The 22578-nt window shown below is 37.5% G+C and overlaps 2 protein-coding genes across 2 annotated transcripts; both read left to right on the forward strand.

Annotated features, from left to right (window-relative positions):
* The first annotated feature begins 7557 nt into the window (after positions 1–7557).
* On the forward strand, positions 7558–14706 carry rbm12bb (RNA binding motif protein 12Bb). The gene is made up of 2 exons (XM_059567532.1): positions 7558–7709; positions 12353–14706. The coding sequence occupies exon 2, from the start codon at positions 12375–12377 to the stop codon at positions 14286–14288; it is 1914 nt and encodes a 637-aa protein (XP_059423515.1). The 5' UTR covers positions 7558–7709; positions 12353–12374; the 3' UTR covers positions 14289–14706.
* An 869-nt stretch (positions 14707–15575) lies between these two features.
* gra (granulito) lies at positions 15576–18886 on the forward strand. The gene is made up of 7 exons (XM_059567533.1): positions 15576–15881; positions 16822–16898; positions 17030–17070; positions 17166–17241; positions 17382–17491; positions 17608–17666; positions 17797–18886. The coding sequence occupies exons 2-7, from the start codon at positions 16826–16828 to the stop codon at positions 17804–17806; spliced, it is 369 nt and encodes a 122-aa protein (XP_059423516.1). The 5' UTR covers positions 15576–15881; positions 16822–16825; the 3' UTR covers positions 17807–18886.
* Positions 18887–22578: the final 3692 nt, after the last annotated feature.

Below are 22578 nucleotides of genomic sequence, written 5' to 3' on the forward strand. Positions count from 1 at the left end.
AAGGAAAGAAAAAAGGAGAACATTAGTCCAGTCAATTTAAAATCTCATTACAAGGAAAATTAAAAACCTGCTGTGAAAATAACACCACTCTTTCATCCAAAAGCCAAGGACTAATAATTAAAAAAAGTCTATGAAACACAATGTAGCCCTAGTTCACTCACATCACTTCCTATTTTTGAAGTTACTTCATGTAATAAACAACTGACACACTTTCAACAACAAGCAAGCAGACTGTTTTCCCCTAAATGAAGCTACAAAGCAACAACTAGGTCACATATTCATCTGAGACTCCATTTCTCTATTTGACCTTCATAATGGAGTCACCCTACAGTGATAGTAGTAGTAATGGGAGGAGATTCTCATGCCATTCATATCTGTCAGATAGGCAATATTTTAATCTACCATGACCCTATTTAATATTTTTTAATCATGGCCCCATCAAGATTCAAGTATATAATAAAATTGATGTGTGACCCACTTTAGCCATTCTAATGCAACGGTGATATCCCTAAAATGATATCCCTAATGCAGGGTTCCTCAAATCTTGCCCTGGAGGGCCAATGCGCTGCAGAGTTTAGCTCCAACCCTGATCAAACTCACCTACCTGTGATTTTGTAATTATCCTGAAGACATTGATTAGCATGCTCAGGTGTGTTTGATTAGGGTTAGAGCTAAACTCTGCAGGAAAGTGGATCTCGTAGGCCAGATTTGAGGATCCCTGCCCCAAATGATACTCACTAGTAGCATAAAATAAAATAAAATATCAAGCATGTGAAATAACATTTCATGCAAAGGCTCAAATACTGAACACTGCATAAAAGGCAAGTTTATTAAAAATGCATTTGTCCAAGTTCAAGCAAGTGCAGCACATAAACGTTATTACCAAAAGAACTGTCTATTCTGACCACAGATTCTCGGTCCACCACAATATTCAGGTCTGAATACATATTTTCCTTGAATAACAAAGGATATTATGACAAAATGCTGTGTATCTCACAGTTTTATTTTAAAATAAATTTAAACTGCAGAGTGCAAGGTGAAATGCAAAAAGGTTTTAAAATCTTTTAAGCCTACATATAATATATGCAGTCACTTGGTTATCTAAAATCCCTCAATACAGTGCAAAACCAAATTTAGCCTGGGACTGGAGAAGCAGGATTAGTATTGCAGGGAAGCATGGCTTAACATTCTTGCATACTGTCCATTGACATAAAGAGCTAAAGATATATTGGCCAATGACAAAATGAACATTGAATTCTACAATTAAAACTATGAAGAACACTACTGCAAAGAATGTGTTCCAACAAGTCAAAAGTGAAAGTTGTTTAAATTAACATTCTGCTGGCAGTTTAAGCAAATCCTTTTGCACCATATTCCACTCTATAGCCACACCTGAGAGAGTACCTGAGCTCTTGATTCAACAGAGTCTCCATTTTGAGGCAGAGCTGATGTTGAGCAGCTTGAAGGAAACTGCAACACTGGGGCAAACCAACTCAGAGTAGTATGCTCTCTGAAACGGTGTCACACCTATGGAGAAGATACAGCATAACTGCATTCAGGCAATGTAGATTCCATGATGCAAATATATTTTGTCGTCCACTGTTTTTGTAATTTTTTGTCTAGATGAAGACTTCAGGTTTCTCATTACTTAAAGGTTACAATTTTGTAGAACCTCACAAATACACCACTGGAAGTGTTGCATCTATTCTTATGAGAAGGTTACGGTGTTTTTGCTGTCTAGGCCAGTGGCACTCAACTTGTGGGTCACACAAACAGGCCACAAATTTGTTTTGATCTGGGGTCCGTTTCCCAAAAACAACTATGGCCAAAAGTTCCATCATTACCAATAGAGTTCAAAAACTAATGACCATAGTTAACTAACAATGCTTTTGGGAAATACACCCCAGGTCAAGGACAATATTAAAGTTGAAGTGAAAAAGTGGTAGTGCAACATCTAACTGTAACAGATCATTGAAAAAGAAAAAAATGAAGCAGGGAACCTGGTTCCATAAGCTGATTGTTGATTGGATTTTGCACTGTAAAATGGACACCGATGAATGCAGGCTTGCAGGGGTGGGTTTAAATGCAAATGATTAGAGAAGTCCTGCACATGCTACCAGAGAGAAGTCTGTAATTTTCACCAGAAGATCCAGTTACAACATTTTGATTAAAATTGTGAAGTCTAACAAAAATTTTGGATGAATTGTTTACAATAAGGTCTTTAATATGCAATTAGGAAATAAAACATTTTCATGGTGACTTTGAGATGCAACAAATTATATAATTTTGCATGATGGAGTGTATAAAAGAAATAAGCTTATAAACATTTTGAAAGGGACAATCATTTTCTTGGTGATATCAAAGCAAACTTTACAGTATTCTGCTGTACATTAATGTGTTGGTTGAATATTAATGACTATAAATACTATATTTGGCATAGTATTTGCCCCATGTTTCAGGCTGGTAAATTGTATATTGTATGCATTAACAAAATTATATTCTGCTCATACTGCAGTTGAAGGCAATATTCATTAATTTCAATGTTTGTTTTTTGGAAACATTTTTATTATTATTATTATTATTTAAAATATCTTCTTAATAATACTAATAACAATAAGCCATACATTTGCTGTGCTTTTCAAAACGACAGTTTTGTTGAAATGGTTATCTGTAACATTACGTTACAGTGACATACAGAAGTAAAGTGGAGGGAAGAGCAGTAGAGCACTTATCTGCCTCAGCAGGACAAACTGCCTTTTGTCTCAAATGCGAAAGATAAACTGCCCTGGACGCACAATATCAAGAAACACGCTTGGTTTTCAGACATAAATGGGTAACACTGGATTATCACATCTATTGTGTTCAATAGTAAAAGCTTGATCGATGATCTTGTAATAAAAATAATTTTAAGAACCGTTGATATGGTTTGTCAAAGTGGACGAATAAAACGCTTGAGAGCTGCAGAGGATCTTTCACGCGCATGTGGGTGACATTTGTTTGCACCACATAGCAATATTTTGTCTACAGTGGCCAATATTTTGTCTGACGTGGATGACAATAACAACACAACGTCAAAAATTCAGGTTCTCTAAGAGTATGGCCTTAGGTTAGTCTCCAGTAGCTCCAACACTGAATGCTTGGTTTATAATGGCAACGCGTAGATCCTCTGACCCTGAACCGCGGGCAGCTAAAACAAATTTACCTCGTGGATTTGAGGCCTGCACGAAGGCCTCGCTGCATCTGTTATCATTTGTGTTTCCAGAACATACAACACGATATACATTGACATTACAGTATTACCTAATACTATCTTAGACATACTGTAATTTTCTATCCACAAAGAATTTCTAATTTTATTCAAATTAACCTTATTTCCATGTATTGATAGCTAACTGCAAAGTGAACTGCCGCTCTGGTCACCTTTTGAAACATCTATGATTTTTTTTTTCATATGCTAACTTATTTATTGAGCTCAACTGGTTATCCACCATATCGTTTTCTCTAAAATATAATTTTACGGTCTGACTTGTGATTTATGCTCTGAAACCGTGAAAACGGGTCACTGTGAACGGTGGGTTAGCAAGTTAGCAGCCAAAGGACTAATGTTAACTAAGTAGCTCAATGGCTAACGGGTTAAAATCTGTTGTGCTTGTAGGTTCTCATGAGGTTTGTTCAGTGTGCCAAAACAAACGCATAACAACTATAAAGTACTCACTTCTTATACTTCTCCAGTTCGGTTAAGCACTCCATCTTGCTGGACAATGATGGCAACCGCTTTCACTTGATTTTTCCCAAACATCCAGCAGAACTCAGACGTCAAATCCACACAAGGGGCAACAAACCGCTGAAAACACAATTCGCCTGATGCTAGAGAGCGTACAGCTAGATCCAAATACTTGCATTTAATGCTCGGTCCACGGCGATCAAATAAAAAGTCATTAGACGACTCCTCTGTACTGTTTTATCAGTACGAAGCAGGCTGTGGAAAGAACCATCCTTTTTGTTCCATGGTGTAGTAGGGCAGCCTCAGAGGAACTAGTGTAGTCGATACGCGATGCACCGGTTGCGGCTCCTCCTCTCTCTGCGAGACACAGCTCATGCCGTGAAGAAGGAGGTCGACATGCGCTGCTGTCCAGAGGGACTGATGACGATCCGACCGGTTTAGGGTCTTTGTTATGCTATGAAATCTTCCATAGCAAGAAAACGCGGCATAAAACGGTTTAATGCCAACGGTACCGCTCGACGGAGGCAGCTAAAGGCTATTTTGTAACGCATTTGGTCAGACAACATGGAAACCGGATGGCCTTCACTGGTGTGGGATCCCCAACAAGTTATCTGTTATCTGGTTAAACTGGAAATGTGAAAGTCGGAAGAATTCGGAAAATGGGCAGTTTGTATACGGCAAGCCGTTTTAACATGTATTCCTATGAAACTAACTTGTATCTATTTTAATGTGATGTCTTAGTAGTAGGCTAAGTAATCTAGTAGTGGCCTGTTTGTTAATGTCTCTTGAAACTATTTATGAGACATTTATTGCTTTAGCTACTAGTCACTTTCCCAATAGTGAAAGATGACTATTCAGGTTTGATCATAAACAATTGCATATTTTTGCCATTGAATTAAATGTTGCTGATACTTTCTCCACTTTAATAGCAACTATTATATTTTTAGGTACTATTAGTAGGCCTACTTATCACTGCTCCGGGTGTGTGCTCACAGTGTGTGTGTGTGTTCACTGCTCTGTGTGTGTGCATTTTGGATGGGTTAAATGCAGAGCTTTTTTCAGAGCTCACTTTTTTCACTTATTTTCTAATAAATACAGTGAAAAATGTACCAGTTGCTATTGTATAACTTATTATTTCTTGTAATTTAAATAAGCGCTAGTAACAAAATACTAACAGCAATAAATTAAAAATACATAAAAATTAAATTACTAGGTGGTTTATGTGGAGACTGAAATGCATATCTGTTATAAACTTTGTATGACTTTTCTCTGAATAATAATAACAATTATTATTATTAACAGACATTTCTCAGTCTGTTGTATTAAGCAAGATCTTAATAAAAACTAGATTTAATTTATATACTGATGTGTGTGTAGTTTTATGAAAAGCCCTTTGAATGAATCCGGTTTTAACCATTAAACCTCCGTTGTTTTTCATTGTCCATATAAAGTGTTTTAAAAGACATTTCATGTCAATAAATTGTTAAATGCTTTGCATAGTGATCCCACAGATACCACTAGATACATTTTAACTTTTAATGTCTGAGTTGTGTTTGATGTTTTCTGTTGTAGACAATGTAGTCAGTTTGTTTAGTTACTAATTATGTACTTGATGGCAGATATTCTAACTAGAACAACTAACAGACATCTCAAGCCACAGGTATGGTCATTAGCACTGCACTCTGTCTCATCTGTGGTCTATTCATTTCACAACATGGATAACTTGCAACAGTGTGTTGAGAGTGAGCCTATAGAAAAACAAAACAAATAAAACCAATAGTTTAACTAAGAAACTTTATTGGCAATTTCAGCTGAATTAGGGCTGTTAAAAATAGTATTTTTACTTTATAATCACAATTGTTGTTTGGTGTTTATGCACAAGTACTTGAGCCTTGTTAATCAGGGTATGATATGTCAGTAGTTATTGCTCATCTTTATCTCACTGTTCAGTCGACAGGTCCTCTCAGCTTCATGAGGAAATGTGTGATGAGTTTCCAGTAGGACACATCCTGACAGTTCCAGGTGGTGCCCCGTAGTGGACAGAGCCCTCTACAAAACTATTAACACCCGCTGAGCACAGCTGCATCTCTTCCTCTCCTCAAAAGACCCACATTTGTTGAACTATTTGTAAATCTTTATATTTTCTTGCTTCTACAGGTCTGATGTCATGTTGGTATCTTCAAAGGGCCTTTTCTGTCTAAACATGGTTCGTTTCAAATTCACAGCGAGAACACTTCCAAATTCACCACCGGTCCCACCTAATGACAGGCCTGTATGTTTGGATACAATTAGGGCATTTACTGAATTCTTCTTCTTCTTGCGTATTTTATTTATGCTTACTTTTTTGCGATTTTCTGAACTTTTATTTGTGAATATAGTACCTCAGTGCTCTGCTCAGTATAATTATTAGGCAAGGTTGGCAGCTAGCCATGGTAACCAGGACAACCCCTTTATCATGTCTAAAGCCCCACAGAGGTTACAATGAGGGCATCATTGTGTTCAGTCAATCAGTAACCCTTTGTTGTATCTCAGTTTACAGGGATCTGCTCAGAGTACCGTTCTGAAATCAGGTTGTTTGTAAATGGCCAGATAACAAGTGGCATTTGGTTGTTATTGCCCTAACCGTGAAACGAATGTCTAACCAGGGCCATATCTACTAAGGGGGATGAGTCCCCTTCAGTAATTTGATATAGTCAAACTATAAAGAAATACAGGCCTGTGATTACTGTATTGTAAATGATTTCACAGTTAGCCTTAGATCAAGTATTAAATTAACACTAGCAACATACCATTTGGGTTTTTCTTGTTGTGTGGCCATCTTACGCCAATGTGACCTAATTTCATCTCTAATTTTACCTTTTTGCTGTATGTGGGTGTGTATACACACACATACAACACCACAAATTTAAAAACATATCTCACGAGTGTTGAAATTCTGATTAAAACAAGCATAATCATTCTTTAAATGTCTTTAGATTAGATTTTGTGCCATCGTGGTTAAGATAAGAAATTATAGTTGTATAATATTTGCAAACAGTTTGAATCGTTTACTTTACAATAATAATTTTTTAAAGTTTTTACTGTTCTTTCTTTTTCCCTCAAATTCTTTAAAATTCCTCATAAATATGTAAATAAATAAATACTAGTTGATAGGTAGTAATTGTCTACTAAGCAGGACCTGCGGGAACATACATGATACTAAAAAGAGAATTTCTACTGATGTCAAAGTAGATTTTTAAAAGATGCAATATTTAAAATATTGTAGTAATATATAAAAATGATAGTCAAAAATTCATAGCTTGTGTAAATGTCCAGAGATTTGAAAGAATCTCAAAAAGGCTAAAATTATTAGGGTGGGGGGGGAGAAAGAGATATTGGCCCAAGTAGTTTGGCATAATGTTTCATTATTTAAAGAAATGTGAAGCACATTTGTTTCGAAATGATATCTAGGCCTACATTGAAAATCTTTTTTAAAAGATGGTGTAGCTAGTGTAACCATGATGAATGAAGCCATTTTGTTATGCAACAAGAAAACCAAATTAGAGATATGTGTCAAGGCTCTCAGCAGCACATACTTTGACCTTTATTGTTTAGGTCACATTAAGCGTTTTAACGTGGTTACACCACGTGACACATTTAACGCTATTTATTCAAGATCTTTAAAGTGTGTGGTGTATTTTGTAAACGTATCTATTTTTAATCGTATACTTTATTCATGGGAAACGGCACGAGACTGGTCAGATACAGGCGTCCATTGTGTGTTTTGAGTGTCATTTGAGTTTGAGTGTTCAGCGCCTCCGGGTTTCCGTAGTTCTGCAGATGGCGGCGGAGGAGATGCGGATGCTCTAGTTTCTTGCTTCAGATATCACAACAGCGAAATCGTTGCTTAGTCACTTTGGGAACCGGACAGACGACACATCGCAGAGCGCGATTTCATTTCTCATTCTTTTATTTTTGTAAAGGATTTATATCTCCTTTGTTTTGTGTAAGTTTGATCAATACAGCGCGCGTCACATTCTGGGCCTCTCAGGTTTAGCATTACTGATAACGTTACGTCACTACAGAAGACCGCAGCACTCTTTGTTTCCAATGTTTTAAGCTATCGCGGAGTTGATCGTGGTTTTCATCGTCTGTCAGTGTATAATGTGCTGGTTAAAACCGCTGAGTTGTTGGTTTGGCTAAAATCGATGATAATCGTGAATGCTAGCTTAGCTTTGGCGCAGTTGTGCCTCAGAAAGCAGATTGCTCGCGGCTCACCGCAAAGTACGCGAGGCTCTACAGAGGTGTAACGTATATGTCGAAAACATTTGTAATAGTTGCAAGTGTTATGATTAAACCGCTTGATATAAATGTGACACGTGTTTTGTAGATTTTTTTGACTCTATGAGGAAGCGGAAGACGCAGTTTGTGTGGTGGAAATGAGATCTCAGTCGTGCATTGGTCACAGAAAATGCAGCAAAATTGTGTATTTCGTTGTAAAGTAGGTGGAAGACGCCTTTCTTTTACTTCCTAAGTGTTTTTCAACTGAAAATACGCCTAATTTGATGTTCCTACTGGATGGTCAGTGGGAGAAATTTATAGAAAATGGTTGTAATTAATTTACTTCTAGACAGTTCAGGTGTACGTTACATTTGGTGTGAGTCTGTGTGTTAATTTGTGTTAAAATGTAAGGGTTGCTCGAGGGTAAACTGCGTCTCATTGTTTTAAAGCAGTGGTTCCCACCCTTTTTACTCCAAGGCCTCACATTGTACAAAAGAGTGTGTTTCTTTTAGCACTTATACTGTAACGACTTAAAGGGTTAGTTCACCCAAAAATGAAAATTAGCCCATAAATTACTCACCCTCAAGTCTTCCTAGTGTATATTACTTTCTTCTTTCAGATGAATCCAGTGGGAGTAATATTACAAATGGTCTTTGATCTTTCAAGCTGTTTAATTGCAATCAGCGGGTGTTGTATGCATCAGTCCAAAATAAGATAAATAAAAGCGCCCATCCATTAAAAAAAAAAGTGTCTCACACAGCTCCGGGGAATAAACTAGTGCTGGGCGGTTTGACCAAAAATGTATATACCGTTTTTTTTTTTTTTTTGTTTTTTTTTTCAAAATTATACCGGTTTTCCGGTTTATGACAGGGTTTCTTTTTTTTTTTGTTCATGTATAATCAGGTGTACAATGCATTTTCTGCTGGTTGATATTCCAAGACGTGCTTGCGGCTAAGGTGCTGGAGTAAATTGCTCGTGTTGCGCCTTTGAGGACAATTTAAGCCTGACAGCACTTGCATAAAATGGATATTACATACCGTATGCATAATCTGCCTGCAGTGCATATGCAGTCCGCAGCACGGACTCATTGTGCTTTCACAATTTCACAGTCCGCTACTGATCCGCGTCGGTTTAGTCCACAAACACAACATTTGTTCATTGTTTTGATTTCATATCATGTAAAAAAATATTATTTTTTCGCATCGTAAGTTTTTAATCTCATTACAGTAACAATATTTCATATAGACATTAGTTTAAACAGAATAAATATAAACACTATTCATGCATTTTACTTCTAGGTTTGTATAATAAGATGCTCAAGCAAGCAGCAAAACATTTAAACACAATAATTAGCCTACTTTTCTTGTTAAAATATTTAAAATTAAAACACCACAGACAGAAACAGTCTCATGCATTTTGCATTTAAATCTTTATCCCAAGCAATCCCACGGGTCTTGATGAACTTTGTTTTTCTGCTTCCATAAAAGTGAATATATATATTGTTTTCATTGTTTATCTAAAAGTGCTCTTTTTCTTGTTTTAAACCTAGCCAAAAACCCATGTGGCTGCGTTTCCATGTCAATCCATGTTCATTTTTCCCGTGAACAATGTGCTTTCACTTTAATTCAGCGCCTGCAGCACAGCAAAAATAGACTCCGTACGTTAACAATCGCTGCACTGGTGCAGAGCACCGCTCCTTGACACCTCGTACAGCTGGAATCCGTTAATACGCACTGCAGACGGACTGTGTGAAACAGGCGTTATAACCTAACACCAGAGCACTGCTGTGTGTACCCTCACCACGCCTCGCAGTCGCTGCTTAGAAGTGCAACATTGTAAAGGGTCCATCTGAAACAGTGTTGCGCAGCGTAACGTTCGTTCCTAACGCTGAGTAATTAAATACACCGGTATGGCGGTATATTCAAAATTAACATTGTAACGAAAATATACACCGGTTTTCGGTATGAACCGGTTTACCGCCCACCACTAGAATAAACAAAGGACTCCTGTAGCAAATCGATGCATTTTTTTTAAAGAAAAAAATATGGACATATATTTTTTTTTTTTGGGAATATGGACAGTAGTCATTTTATATTATCACAGAAATATCGGGGTAAAGTTTATAGTTCAAATATAAACATTGATGTCTATGTTATGTCTAAGCGATCAAAATAGAGCAAATCCCCTTTTGAAAGTAACTGCTTCAAATAACATTTGTTGATTGCATTGTGAAAAGTGACTTAAAAATGTATGTCAATGAATGAATTATTCATTTAAGAGTATCGTCCAAAACGCTGATTCATCCAGTAGTGAAACAGGTGAAGCAGGTTTATGAGTGAGTCGTTGAATCACTGATTCAAACAACTTTTTCTTAATTTTAATATTAAGAATTGGCATATTAAATATATTATATATACACTACAAGTCAAAAGTTTGTCTTTAGAAGAAGTCTCTTCAGCGAACCAAGCCTGCATTTATTTGATCCAAAGTACTGCAAAAACAGTAACATTTTGAAATATTTTCACAATTTAAAATAACTGCTTTCTATATGAATGTATTTTAAACTGTAATTCACTCATGTGATTTCAAAGCTAATTTTTTAACATCATTACTCCAGTCTTCAGTGTCACATGAACCTTCAGAAATTCTAATATTCTGATTTGCTGTTTAAAAACATTTATTATTATTATTATGTTGAAAACAGTTTTTTTTTTTCAGTTTTCTTTGAAAGTTCAGAACAACCGGATTTATGTGAAATAGAACTCTTTTGTAATGTCTTTAACATCACTTTTGAGCAATTTAAACAGCTTGAAAGATCAAAAACAATTTTTTATATTACTCCCAATGGATTCGTCTGAATGGAGAAAGTCATATACACTAGAGCCCGACCGATATATTGTTTGGACGATATGAGCCTGTCATGATACATCAGTATTGGCGAATATGCCGCCAATATGTACTTTTTTTTCAAATGTACATAACATATAATGCAGATAAACTTGGCTTGTCCAGCAGAGCTCACTTCATTGTTTGCTACTGGCGACATGGATAATACACTTTAAAGCTTAAGTCTATGGAAATCCATTGAAATTTAAACGGCCATATTTCCGTAATTGTGCAGCGAATTCGCACCTAATTCGGGGATCCCTCCAGCTCGAGGAACCCTCTCAAACGTGAATCGAGTGTACATCTAGAAGCCCTCTTTCGAATGAGATCACCCCCATGTCGATAGATCCCAGGGGGCTACCGACGCACGGAGAGTGGCGTTCGAGAGGGCCTCTCGAGCTGAAGGGATACCCTAAATTTGGGGGAGATCGTTCGCAAGATAGTGACACCAGTCAACACTTTTCCTTCAGTAAGGAGATTTCTTGTTCAGGCAGCATTCAAGCATTGTCTTAATCAACCATAAGTGCCCTGCGAAGTGGACTTTCCGCTATGATTCCAGTTCCAATGGAACATACATATTACTTTCAAAGGGCATTAAAGTGCGCGAGATGTGAATTTATATTGTATTTATTTGCAGAGATATATTGTCACACTTCTCTTATCTGTGTGCAAAGACAAAAAATGTGTTTGTGTGTGTGTGTATATATATATATATATATATATATATATATATATATATATATATATATATATATATATATATATATATATATATATATATATATATATATAATTTTTTTTATTTATTTTTTTTCTTTTTCTGTTTATGTATATACTGTATTCTATATATAGTACCAGACAAATCTTTGGACACACGAATGGGAAAGTGTCAAAACTTTTAACTGGTACTGTACTATAATATACACAAAGAATATTGGCCGATATATCGATAATTTTTTTATCCCCTAATATTGGTATCGGCCCCAAAAAACCCATATCAGTCGGGCTCTAATATACACCTAGGATGACTTGAAGGTGAGTAATTTATGGGCTAATTTTCATTTTTGGGTGAACTAACTAGTGCTGGGCGGTATACCAGTTCATACCGAAAACCGGTGTCACCGGTAGTCAGTTGATAAGTTTTAATTGTGACTGGAGTTCATATTACTTGCACATTTGGATGTGGAAACTGAAAGAAGGATGTTGAAGGTTGTAAAACTAGCCTTTCTTGTTTATCCGAATCTTGTGAAACAAAGTTGTTTTTCTGGATCCGGAGACGATGTTATTTGCTGGAGACTGGCGGTTATTGCTGTTTCGTTTTATTTTATTTATTTTTTTTGGCTGTGAGAAGTCAGTTTCACATAACTTTGCAGTTTAACCTTGGTCTGAAAATGAAAGTTGGGATCTCTTCTGAATATTGTTATACGGAGCCAGTAGTTGAGTCAGCGATAACGCTATTATATGTGCCCCTTTTGTCTGCAGGTCCTGTTGTGTGTGCTCCATCATGGCTGTGGTCATCCGATTACAGGGACTCAGAATCACGGCTGGTTCTGAGGACATTCGCAATTTCTTCACTGGGCTCAGAATCCCTGATGGTGGGGTTCATATAGTTGGTGGGGAGCTTGAGGAAGCTTTCATAATCTTTGCATCTGATGAAGATGCGAGAAGAGCGATGACCCGCTCGGGGGGCTGCATTAAGGGCTCTCCTGTCAACTTGCTCCTGAGTAGCAAGTCAGAAATGCAGAGTGTTCTCGAGGAAAGCACTAAAAGGCCTGAGTTAAAAAGCAGGGGCATGTACAAGGAGGTTGTCAAAAGTCCTTCTGCGGAACGAGGTCCTATACCATTCAATAAGGACCCAAGAGTAGACATACGAAGGTCGGATCATCAAGAAATGAGGAACAGGCCTTCTCTATCTTCATTCAGTGAGACACGGCACCAGAGAGAAGGGAGTGTGTCAGAGAGAGATGAGGTTTATCTGAAATTGACAGGGATGCCGTTCTCTGCGACAAAAGACAACGTCTATACCTTTTTCAGTGGGTTACAGATTGATGACATTATGTTTTTGAGAAACCCCAGAGGACAGTTCAGCGGCCATAGTATTGTGCGCTTCGCTACCAAACAGGATACAGTTGAAGGTCTAAAGAGGGATCGACAATACATGGGACCACGGTATATCCAACTAACAAGATGCTCCGAGGAGCAGTGGCTGGCAGAAGGAGGACTCGTTAAACCAGACAGTCGGAAAAGAGCGTCCCTAGAGCGAGCGAGGTCTCGATCTCGATCTCCCATTTCCTACAAGTCAAGATCACGATCGCCCTCTCATGAAGAATACTGTGTCATGTTTGAGAACTTGCCTTACCTGGTTGAAAAGAGAGATTTGAGAGTGTTACTTCACCCGGTTTCTTTGAAAGATGATCAGATTATTATCTTTGCTCAAAAAAAGGATGATAGGACCAGATCAGCTGTTGTGGTGTTTAGAAGTCTCACAGACTATTGTGCTGGTTTGGCTCATAATAAGGAAATGTTGATGAACAAGGTAGTGTACGTGTCACCCATCTCCAAGGAGAAAATGGTCACCTTGTTGGAATCATCTGTTGACTCAAGAGACAAGGGAAAAGAGTCGAGACGTTCCACAGAAAGGCCCCAGTCTCAACGAAACAATCCTGACTCGCAGTTGAGGTGTCTCTACGTGCGCAATCTCCCATTTGACGTCCGTAAGGTGGAGATCATGGACTTCTTTCATGGCTATCCACTCTCAGAGGATAGGGTTGTCTTATTGCGAGACGAAAGAGGAGCTGGGCTCGGTGAGGCTTTGGTGATTTTCCAATCTGAGAAGGAGGCCATGACGGCACAGTCCCTAAACGGACAGAGGTTTCTTGGATCGGAAGTCATGCTTAAGTGCATAACGATTGGCCAGATGCAGAAGTTTGGCGTCAATGACCAGTTGATGGATAGCCCACAAGAAAGGAACTTCCAGAGGACCGAAGTTTTCAACGATGGTCCTCATTTTTCGAACACTTCGATGCCCCGAGATGATTGTGTGATGCCGCCTAATTTGCACCAGGGTTATGGAGGTCATGATCACTTTGAGCCTAATTTTGGCCGCAATGATGCATTTGGGCCGGGACCGGATGGTAATGGACGTCATTGTTATGGATCACCTGACCAACAACTCGACGGTCCGATTTGTCTGAAATTGGTCAATCTACCTTCTCAGATAAGGATCGATGAGATTTATGACTTCTTCTATGGATACAGAGTGATTCCAGGTTCTGCCTCGTTGCTTTATGATAGAAATGGAGCTCCCATACGGTCAGCAACGGTAGCTTTCGAAACACACAGAGAGGCGCTCACTGCTCTTCAAGAATTAAATGGACGACCAATTGGCACCAGAAAAATTCAGATTTTGTTTATGTAGCTATGCTTTTAGACTACAGTCTTCTTACTCAATTTCCTTTTTTTAAAGTTGTATGTGCTTTTTCACTGATTAACAAGTGAAGAATTAATTTTTTTCTTGTTTTTCATAAATCTGCAGATGAAACACTGCTTTAATTTAGATCCATATTTGATATCTTAACTGTTTGAAAATAGTGCATTTGTATGCATGTCAGTGACAGTATCTAGACTCAGTATTATTCGTGCTGTTGATTGTTCCCCCAGAGTAATGACTACAATTTGAGATTTCACTAAATATGTCACCAGTATATTTAGTTTTTAGATAAAATCAGATCTAAACAAATCTTCTTAACATTGTGAAATTGTAAATTTCTTTCTACAACCAGTTGAATTGTCAGTTCATGTTTAATGCTATTAAAGGCATCCGCTTGTTCTTCTGATTTCTTTCTGACAGTGTGTTGTTTTTTCTTGCAGTGGTTCACAAATGGTTTCTTGCTCAGTTAATGCTGTTTCATTTGCAGTGTAACGATATTGTGATGTCTGTCTTGATATATAGCTAGCATACTTATATTTTGCATATTTTATGTAGATTTTATAAATTATTTAGTTGATCCTTATTCCATGCTGTCAACCACAGTATGCTGTACAATGTAGATAGTTTATCAACATTCAGGTCTTTTTGCTTTTTGCTTAACAGACTGTTCTGTAATGTGCTAAGTTTATTGTCTTGGGATCATTTTCCAAGCGATTCAAACCACAGTATTTAACAGCAGTCAGTCAAATGCTTTGGTGCTCACATCAACGGCTTTCAACAATGACTTGCTCGACTGAGAAAGAAGAAACCAATAGAGGTCACTGCAGTACAATGGCTCAAGTAAAAAAGAAGTGTGGGCCTGACACTTAAAAAAGTACCGGGAGAAGGTAATACGAATTTTGGAGATGATTAGTATTGTCGATATGTAGAAATAACTGAGACAAAAAAAAAATTGCATCAGAAAAAAGGGGCAACAATAAGCCTTTGTTAATCCAAACTAGTTAGTTTTTTTCCAGGTTGGTACCCAAAGCCTTGGACTTTTAAGTAAATACACTAGCACTCAATAAATTTGGTGCCTTTATTATGAACGACACACCATTAAATCAGGTAATTTCTGTAAAGCACCCAACTTAAGAAGAGTTTAAATATAGAGCCTACCTATAAACATTTCAATGTTTAGTGAATGCTTACATTTATCTCATGACAAAATCATAAAACGTTTTCCTTACGAACTTTTAATATATGGAGCACGAGGAAACATCTGTTAGTCTCATCAGTGGATACAGAGCATTTTACGGATTTATCATAATGATAATGTTGGTTCTAGGAGATCTGACCTGTTAATTTAGCTGAATGACAAGTGAATATAAAAATCCCCCAAAAACTGGCTAACAATGAAAAATGGGGATAATTATATTTTAAATATCTGTGTATGTGTATATGTGAGACTGTGAGTTGATCCACGGAGAAAACGAAGGCACAGAAGAGAGTCACGAGCTCAGGCGGAATGAGTGTTTGGAAACGACGGAGACAGACAGCGCGGTGAGGTGACTGAGGTGGACGCTTGGTCAGTGAGAACTTGTAAGTTGCCGCTGTATTATAATTTGGCTTTTATTTTGGACTAATTGTGTTGTGAAATTCTTAATTAACGGAGTTATATTTTTTGTCTGTCTTGAAGATTATATTACGTGGTAAGAGAACTAGATTTTACCGAGAGAAAAGTTCGCAGTCATCGTGGCTAGCAGCTAGCACCGTGGATGCAGATTGAGTCAGATAATAAAGTTCACGTCTCCTTTATTTCGAGTATTTTTTGCACGTATTTAACACTGGTATGTGCCGTTCTTTGTTTTCGCAGTTCAGCAGGGCGTGTTGTTTTTCATAAAGTACCTGACTCATTCCACTCGTCGTGTGAAATATTAAAACTGAACTGGGTTTGATGATGTGGTGTTAGGGAAGCTGCCATTATCCCTCATCCATCATCATACATTTTTCCTTGTAATATTTCTGAATATAAAAACAGTTGAGTGTTCTGAGTGCATACCCTGCCTTAGATTGGTGACCATCTGCCTCAGTTATAATGCACTGTTAAGTTTATTTGTTTGAAGTTAGTGTAAAACAGGATAATATTTTACACAGTTCAACTGTGATAAGAGGTCCAGAAACACCTGTTGCTGAGCTATAAACCGACCAGTGTTTACTTAAACTTAAAGATGACCTCTTGAAAATTTGATGTTAATGCATGTAATGAAAATGACTAATGTTAACAGATATACCTGGCTTCATAATGGGATGGATAGGATATCATGAGCAACCTAGTTTATGTGCTTATTTTTTTCCACTTTTGTTAAGAATTCAGTTGTAAATGTTGGGGGAAGGAACTCTGACTTCTGAATGCTCAAGCTTATTTTATTAATAATTTTATAGCTTTTTGGACTAACCCTAAAAAAAAAAAGCACATGCATTTATTACTTTATGAATGCTGGTCACACAATAATATACAAAAATATTTGTCCTTGAGCAGAAAAATGGATGTGTCTAAAAGGATCATCAGAAATCTGGAACCAGCGAGACCTCTGCGCCGTCTGAACATAAATCAAGGTACAAGATCATGGGAATGTTCACACTGGTTTTGATCTTAAAAAATGGCAGTTAATATATTTCAGTTGATGCCAGTTTGATTATATTTTTCTGTGTGTGTTGGTGTGTTTCTTTGGATTTCTCAATTATAGTGCCCCAAAGTTATGCTGAAGTTAAGCCGGTAGAAAAGCCTGTAAGACTAATTTTAATATTTGCATGCTTTGGAATTGAATGGCAATTATTTTTTTTCCCCTCAGTAACTTTTTTTTTTTTTTTTACTGTGAACAGGATAACATTATTAAAGTGGAGCATTTCTATGAAATCCTGCATCTTCAAAGCACCAGCCCCCAACCAAAAAAGAAAGGCAAGTGTCTGCTTCAGTATAAAAACCTTAAAAGCATCAAGGAGATAATTATACTTGGATTTAGAAGAAAAAAACAATGCACACTGATAATGTTGAGTTAAAATAATAATCTTTGTTGTTGTTGTCATTTTAATCTATAGCCAAAAGAATTTGCTACACTCGGGACTTCCTCATCAAGTTGGCAAGTTGTCCAATGGCTAAGAGGAAACCTGAGTTTTTACCAGAACATCCGATCGTCTTGGAGAATGGAGTGAGTCATCCACAGATTTGATTGGATTTTTAAAGCACTTTTTTTTTTTTTTTATAAAAAAATAATGAACATGCATTGCAGAGGTTTTCCAATTATCATCTTTTCACCCAATCTAGAGAACAAATGATGTGCCTGAGTACTACAACAACATCATCAACAACAACAACGAGGAATTGTAAGTGTATTCATCAAACTACCATCACACCAGTGCAAGAGCCTGAGTCGACATTATTATTTATGTTACATATTAATGTATTTACTCATGGATGATTAACAGTTTATCCTATTATCCTTTTTTTTCACAGGGCTGCTTAACGTGGGGAATGTCTTAGTCTTTTTTTTTATTGAACTAAAACTGCAATGCATGGGGATCAAGTGAAAAGGATCACAAGTTAAATTGATAACTTTTATGGTTATGAAGGGTACAAAAACATTTCATCTTAAACTTTTCACTGAAAACAGAAGTTAGGTAAAGACAAACATTAATACAGCTAAGAAATGGTAAAAACCTCTAACAGGTGTTGCAATGCTTGTTCCTAACCAGTCCACAGTACAGAGAGTTGAATGATACTGACAGCACTGATGCCTTGATCCTTGCAAAAAAAATTCCACATCCCAATTTGTCGTGTTAAACTCGTTCTCCTTTCTTGACCACAACTACACTCAAGTTTATAAGTTACCTTCTCAAACATTTGTAATGTCCAACTCAGGCTTTTGATCCCTGCCTAATGTAGGTTGTGTTAATACACTGCTCTAAAACTGTTCTAGATTCATGGTCTGTGGTGTTAACATTAGTTTTTTTTTGTGGATGTTTGGTTTTGAAGTGTTTAAGATTGAAGTGCACCTTAAATTATAGACTCATTCTGGCAATTTCATATGCCTGAATTACACTTTAGAGAGGCAGATTGGAAAGGTTTTCACTTTGCTTAACTGTATTGAGACTGGACATTATAGAGAGATGAGACTGGCAAGCAAAACTCTCATTATCATTTGACAATTATTGAGCCTGTGGATGGGTAATAATAAGCTTTTTTTAAAAGCTATTTTCATTTTTTGCAAGCATCACACTTGAAAATAGGTTTCTTTATATGCATATACATATACATTTATTTAATTCATTGCTGTGAAGTGGATTGGAGCACCGAATAAGTGTTTGTTACAGTACTGTAGCCTTTTCAGTATTATAATATTATCTTATTAAAAGTTATTAGAAAGAAATGTAAGAATAGACCAATCTGGATCTTATGCAAGGTTTTTTCATTTCTTTAATTTTTGCACATCTGGGCAGAGGCAATATTTGCTTTTTGTATCACACTGTAATTTGTCAACTCATTGTCTCAACTTGAAATTCGATTTATTCCACTAAATATACTCAGTAAAGAAACATTTCTTTTACATTCTGCTTAATTGTTTTATTTACTTTTGATTTTACATGTGTATATCAGAGCTAAAGGCATACAGTTTATTTGATAATGAAAAGAACATGATCCAACAACTGTCCATGTGTTGCTGAACCGCTTTAGTTCAACCACGCTGGTGGGTTTTTGAGCATGAGCTGCCAGTTTAAGATACTGCTTCTCAGCTGGGTTCAAGTCAGAATTTTGACACGGCCACTCCAACACGTTAGTGTTTTTTTTTTTGTTTTTTTTAGCTATTCAGATGTGGACTGGATCATCTTCTTACTGTGTAATCCTGTTGGGCATGAGCTTCAATTTACAGACTGAAGACCGATTTCTCTCAATTATTTTCAATTATTTTAATAGTGTTCCAGGCCTTGAAGCATCCCCAAACCAGTACATTGCCAAAATGTTTTTATCTAATAAATTCAGAACAGTTTCCACAGGCTTTAGTAACTACATGGGCAAATACATGTTCACACAGGACCAGTTGGTAATATTAGTTAATATTTGTGCTTATATATATAATTAATGTAAAAACTTTTTTGTTGGTTTATTCAGATGTCTTTGTGTTTTAGATTATGTGTATATTCAACAGTTAGTACGAGATATATAAACGTAACAAATTAGGGTGGAAAACAACTTCACAACATCACTGTTATCATAGATTTATATTAATTACATGAGACATATCAAATAAAATGAGTTCTAAATTAATAAAATTATATTACTTAAAAATAACGCAAATCACCAAACGTTGGTGGAACATATACCTCCAATAAACTAACAAATTATTAATTAAAGTTCTACATCCTTCCTAATAAACATACAGAACCGGAAAGGAGGAAAAAATGGCCACAACCAATAAATTGTGAGGATGATCAAGGGAAGTTGTGGAATCCCAAGACTAAGCATGTGTGTGTGTGCAGTCGGTATATCATCACAGTAGGCTACGCTAACATTGTGTTCATTATTAACGTTATCAAAACTGTGTAAGGTTGTTTCAGAAAGTGGCATGCATATATAATTAGCCTTATTATTCTACCTGAAGCAAAACTATGTAACAGCCTAGTGTCGAACCTAAACTCGCATGAAAACACGTCTGCTAAGAGGTGTAGTCTATGTGATACCACTAGAAAAGACCAAGGATTTCCACTTAAAAAAGCGTGAGGATACGTAACAACTTGGTTTTGTGTCTGAACTTTTACACTTTCATTCATAAATTCACCCCCGTCTGTGTTTGAGAAGCGACACGGATAGAATCGCGGAATCCAGTCACAACTGGACCTGGCTATATAAAACAGAACATCACGGAATATGGCTATTATACTTGCTGTATAAAGCAGAACGTCACGGAATATGGCTATTTTTGAATGAATACATCTACAGTAGGGCTGTAAAATGAATCAAATATCGATATGGATTAGTGTACAGTCGTGGCCAGAAGCTTTGAGAATTATATAAATATTAGTTTTCAAAAAGTTTGCTGCTAAACTGCTTTTAGATCTTCGTTTCAGTTGTTTCTGTGATGTACTGAAATATAATTACAAGCACTTCATACGTTTCAAAGGCTTTTATCGACAATTACATGACATTTATGCAAAGAGTCAGTATTTGCAGTGTTGGCTCTTCTTTTTCAGGACCTCTGCAATTCGACTGGGCATGCTCTCAATCAACTTCTGGGCCAAATCCTGACTGATAGCAACCCATTCTTTCATAATCACTTCTTGGAGTTTGTCAGAATTAGTGGGTTTTTGTTTGTCCACCCGCCTCTTGAGGATTGACCACAAGTTCTCAATGGGATTAAGATCTGGGGAGTTTCCAGGCCATGGACCCAAAATTTCAACATTCTGGTCCCCGAGCCACTTGGTTATCACTTTTGCCTTATGGCACGGTGCTCCATCGTGCTAGAAAATGCATTGTTCTTCACCAAACTGTTGTTGGATTGTTGGAAGAAGCTGTTGGAGGGTGTTTTGGTACCATTCTTTATTCATGGCTGTGTTTTTGGGCAGAATTGTGAGTGAGCCCACTCCCTTGGATGAGAAGCAACCCCACACATGAATGGTGTCAGGATGCTTTACTGTTGGCATGACACAGGACTGATGGTAGCGCTCACCTTTTCTTCTCCGGACAAGCCTTTTTCCAGATGCCCCAAACAATCGGAAAGGGGCTTCATCTGAGAATATGACTTTGCCCCAGTCCTCAGCAGTCCATTCACTATACTTTCTGCCGAAGATCAATCTGTCCCTGATGTTTTTTTTTTGGAGAGAAGTGGCTTCTTTGCTGCCCTTCTTGACACCAGGCCATCTTCCAAAAGTCTTCGCCTCACTGTACGTGCAGATGCGCTCACACCTGCCTACTGCCATTCCTGAGCAAGCTCTGCACTGGTGGCACTCCGATCCCGCAGCTGAATCCTCTTTAGGAGACGATCCGGTCGCTTGCTGGACTTTCTTGGACGCCCTGAAGCCTTCTTTACAAGAATTGAACCTCTTTCCTTGAAGTTCTTGATGATCCTATAAATTGTTGATTTAGGTGCAATCTTAGTAGCCACAATATCCTTGCCTGTGAAGCCATTTTTATGCAACGCAATGATGGCTGCACGCGTTTCTTTGCAGGTCACCATGGTTAACAATGGAAGAACAATGATTTCAAGCATCACCCTCCTTTTAACATGTCAAGTCTGCCATTCTAACCCAATCAGCCTGACATAATGATCTCCAGCCTTGTGCTCGTCAACATTCTCACCTGAGTTAACAAGACGATTACTGAAATGATCTCAGCAGGTCCTTTAATGACAGCAATGAAATGCAGTGGAAAGGTTTTTTTGGGATCAAGTTAATTTTCATGGCAAAGAAGGACTATGCAATTCATCTGATCACTCTTCATAACATTCTGGAGTATATGCAAATTGCTATTATAAACACTTAAGCAGCAACTTTTCCAATTTCCAATATTTATGTAATTCTCAAAACTTTTGGCCACGACTGTATATGAATATTAAAGTTAAAACAGACTAGAATTGTTCTACGCGCCTCTGGGAATTAGCGCTCAATATGTGCATTTTTGTCATTCAAATACACACGATGTTCACTGTGTTTTTCCCCCAAGCCGACTCCACCCCCAACTATGACTTGATGCCGACTGTATCAGTCGGCATCTAGTCATAGCTGGGGGCATGGCAAGGGCAGAGTCGGCGTGGGGGAAAACACTGCGAACATCGTGTGTATTTGAATCGTTCTCGTTCATGTAATCCACTGACTCTTATTTCTCGTTCAGTGAAGTTCCTCCCTCCACAGCAGCGCGGCGCTATAAGCAGTGCATGCGCAGCTCAGTGAACTGGGTAACAACCATTTCATCCTGTCAAAGAATTACTCAACCTCGAGCCAATAGCCTTCGAGTATGAGATGTGACAGAGTATGTGATTTGTTGAATGTAGTGAACGAATACGCTCTTCAATGAACGAGTTTCATATGAGTCTGAACTAGATCTAGAGATCTAATCGTTCGTGAACGAAATGACTGAACTGGTACCCATGTCGTTCGTGAATGAGTTGAGTGAGCTGATACATCTCGTTTGTGAATGAAATGACTGAACTGATACACATGTCGTTTGTGAATGAAATGAACTGGTACATAGCTTATCTCGTTCGTGAACACAATGAATGAGAGTAAACCGGGTTAGTCTGCCATT

The sequence above is a fragment of the Carassius carassius genome, chromosome 15 (assembly GCF_963082965.1).
Source record: "Carassius carassius chromosome 15, fCarCar2.1, whole genome shotgun sequence".
NCBI lineage: Eukaryota > Metazoa > Chordata > Actinopteri > Cypriniformes > Cyprinidae > Carassius > Carassius carassius.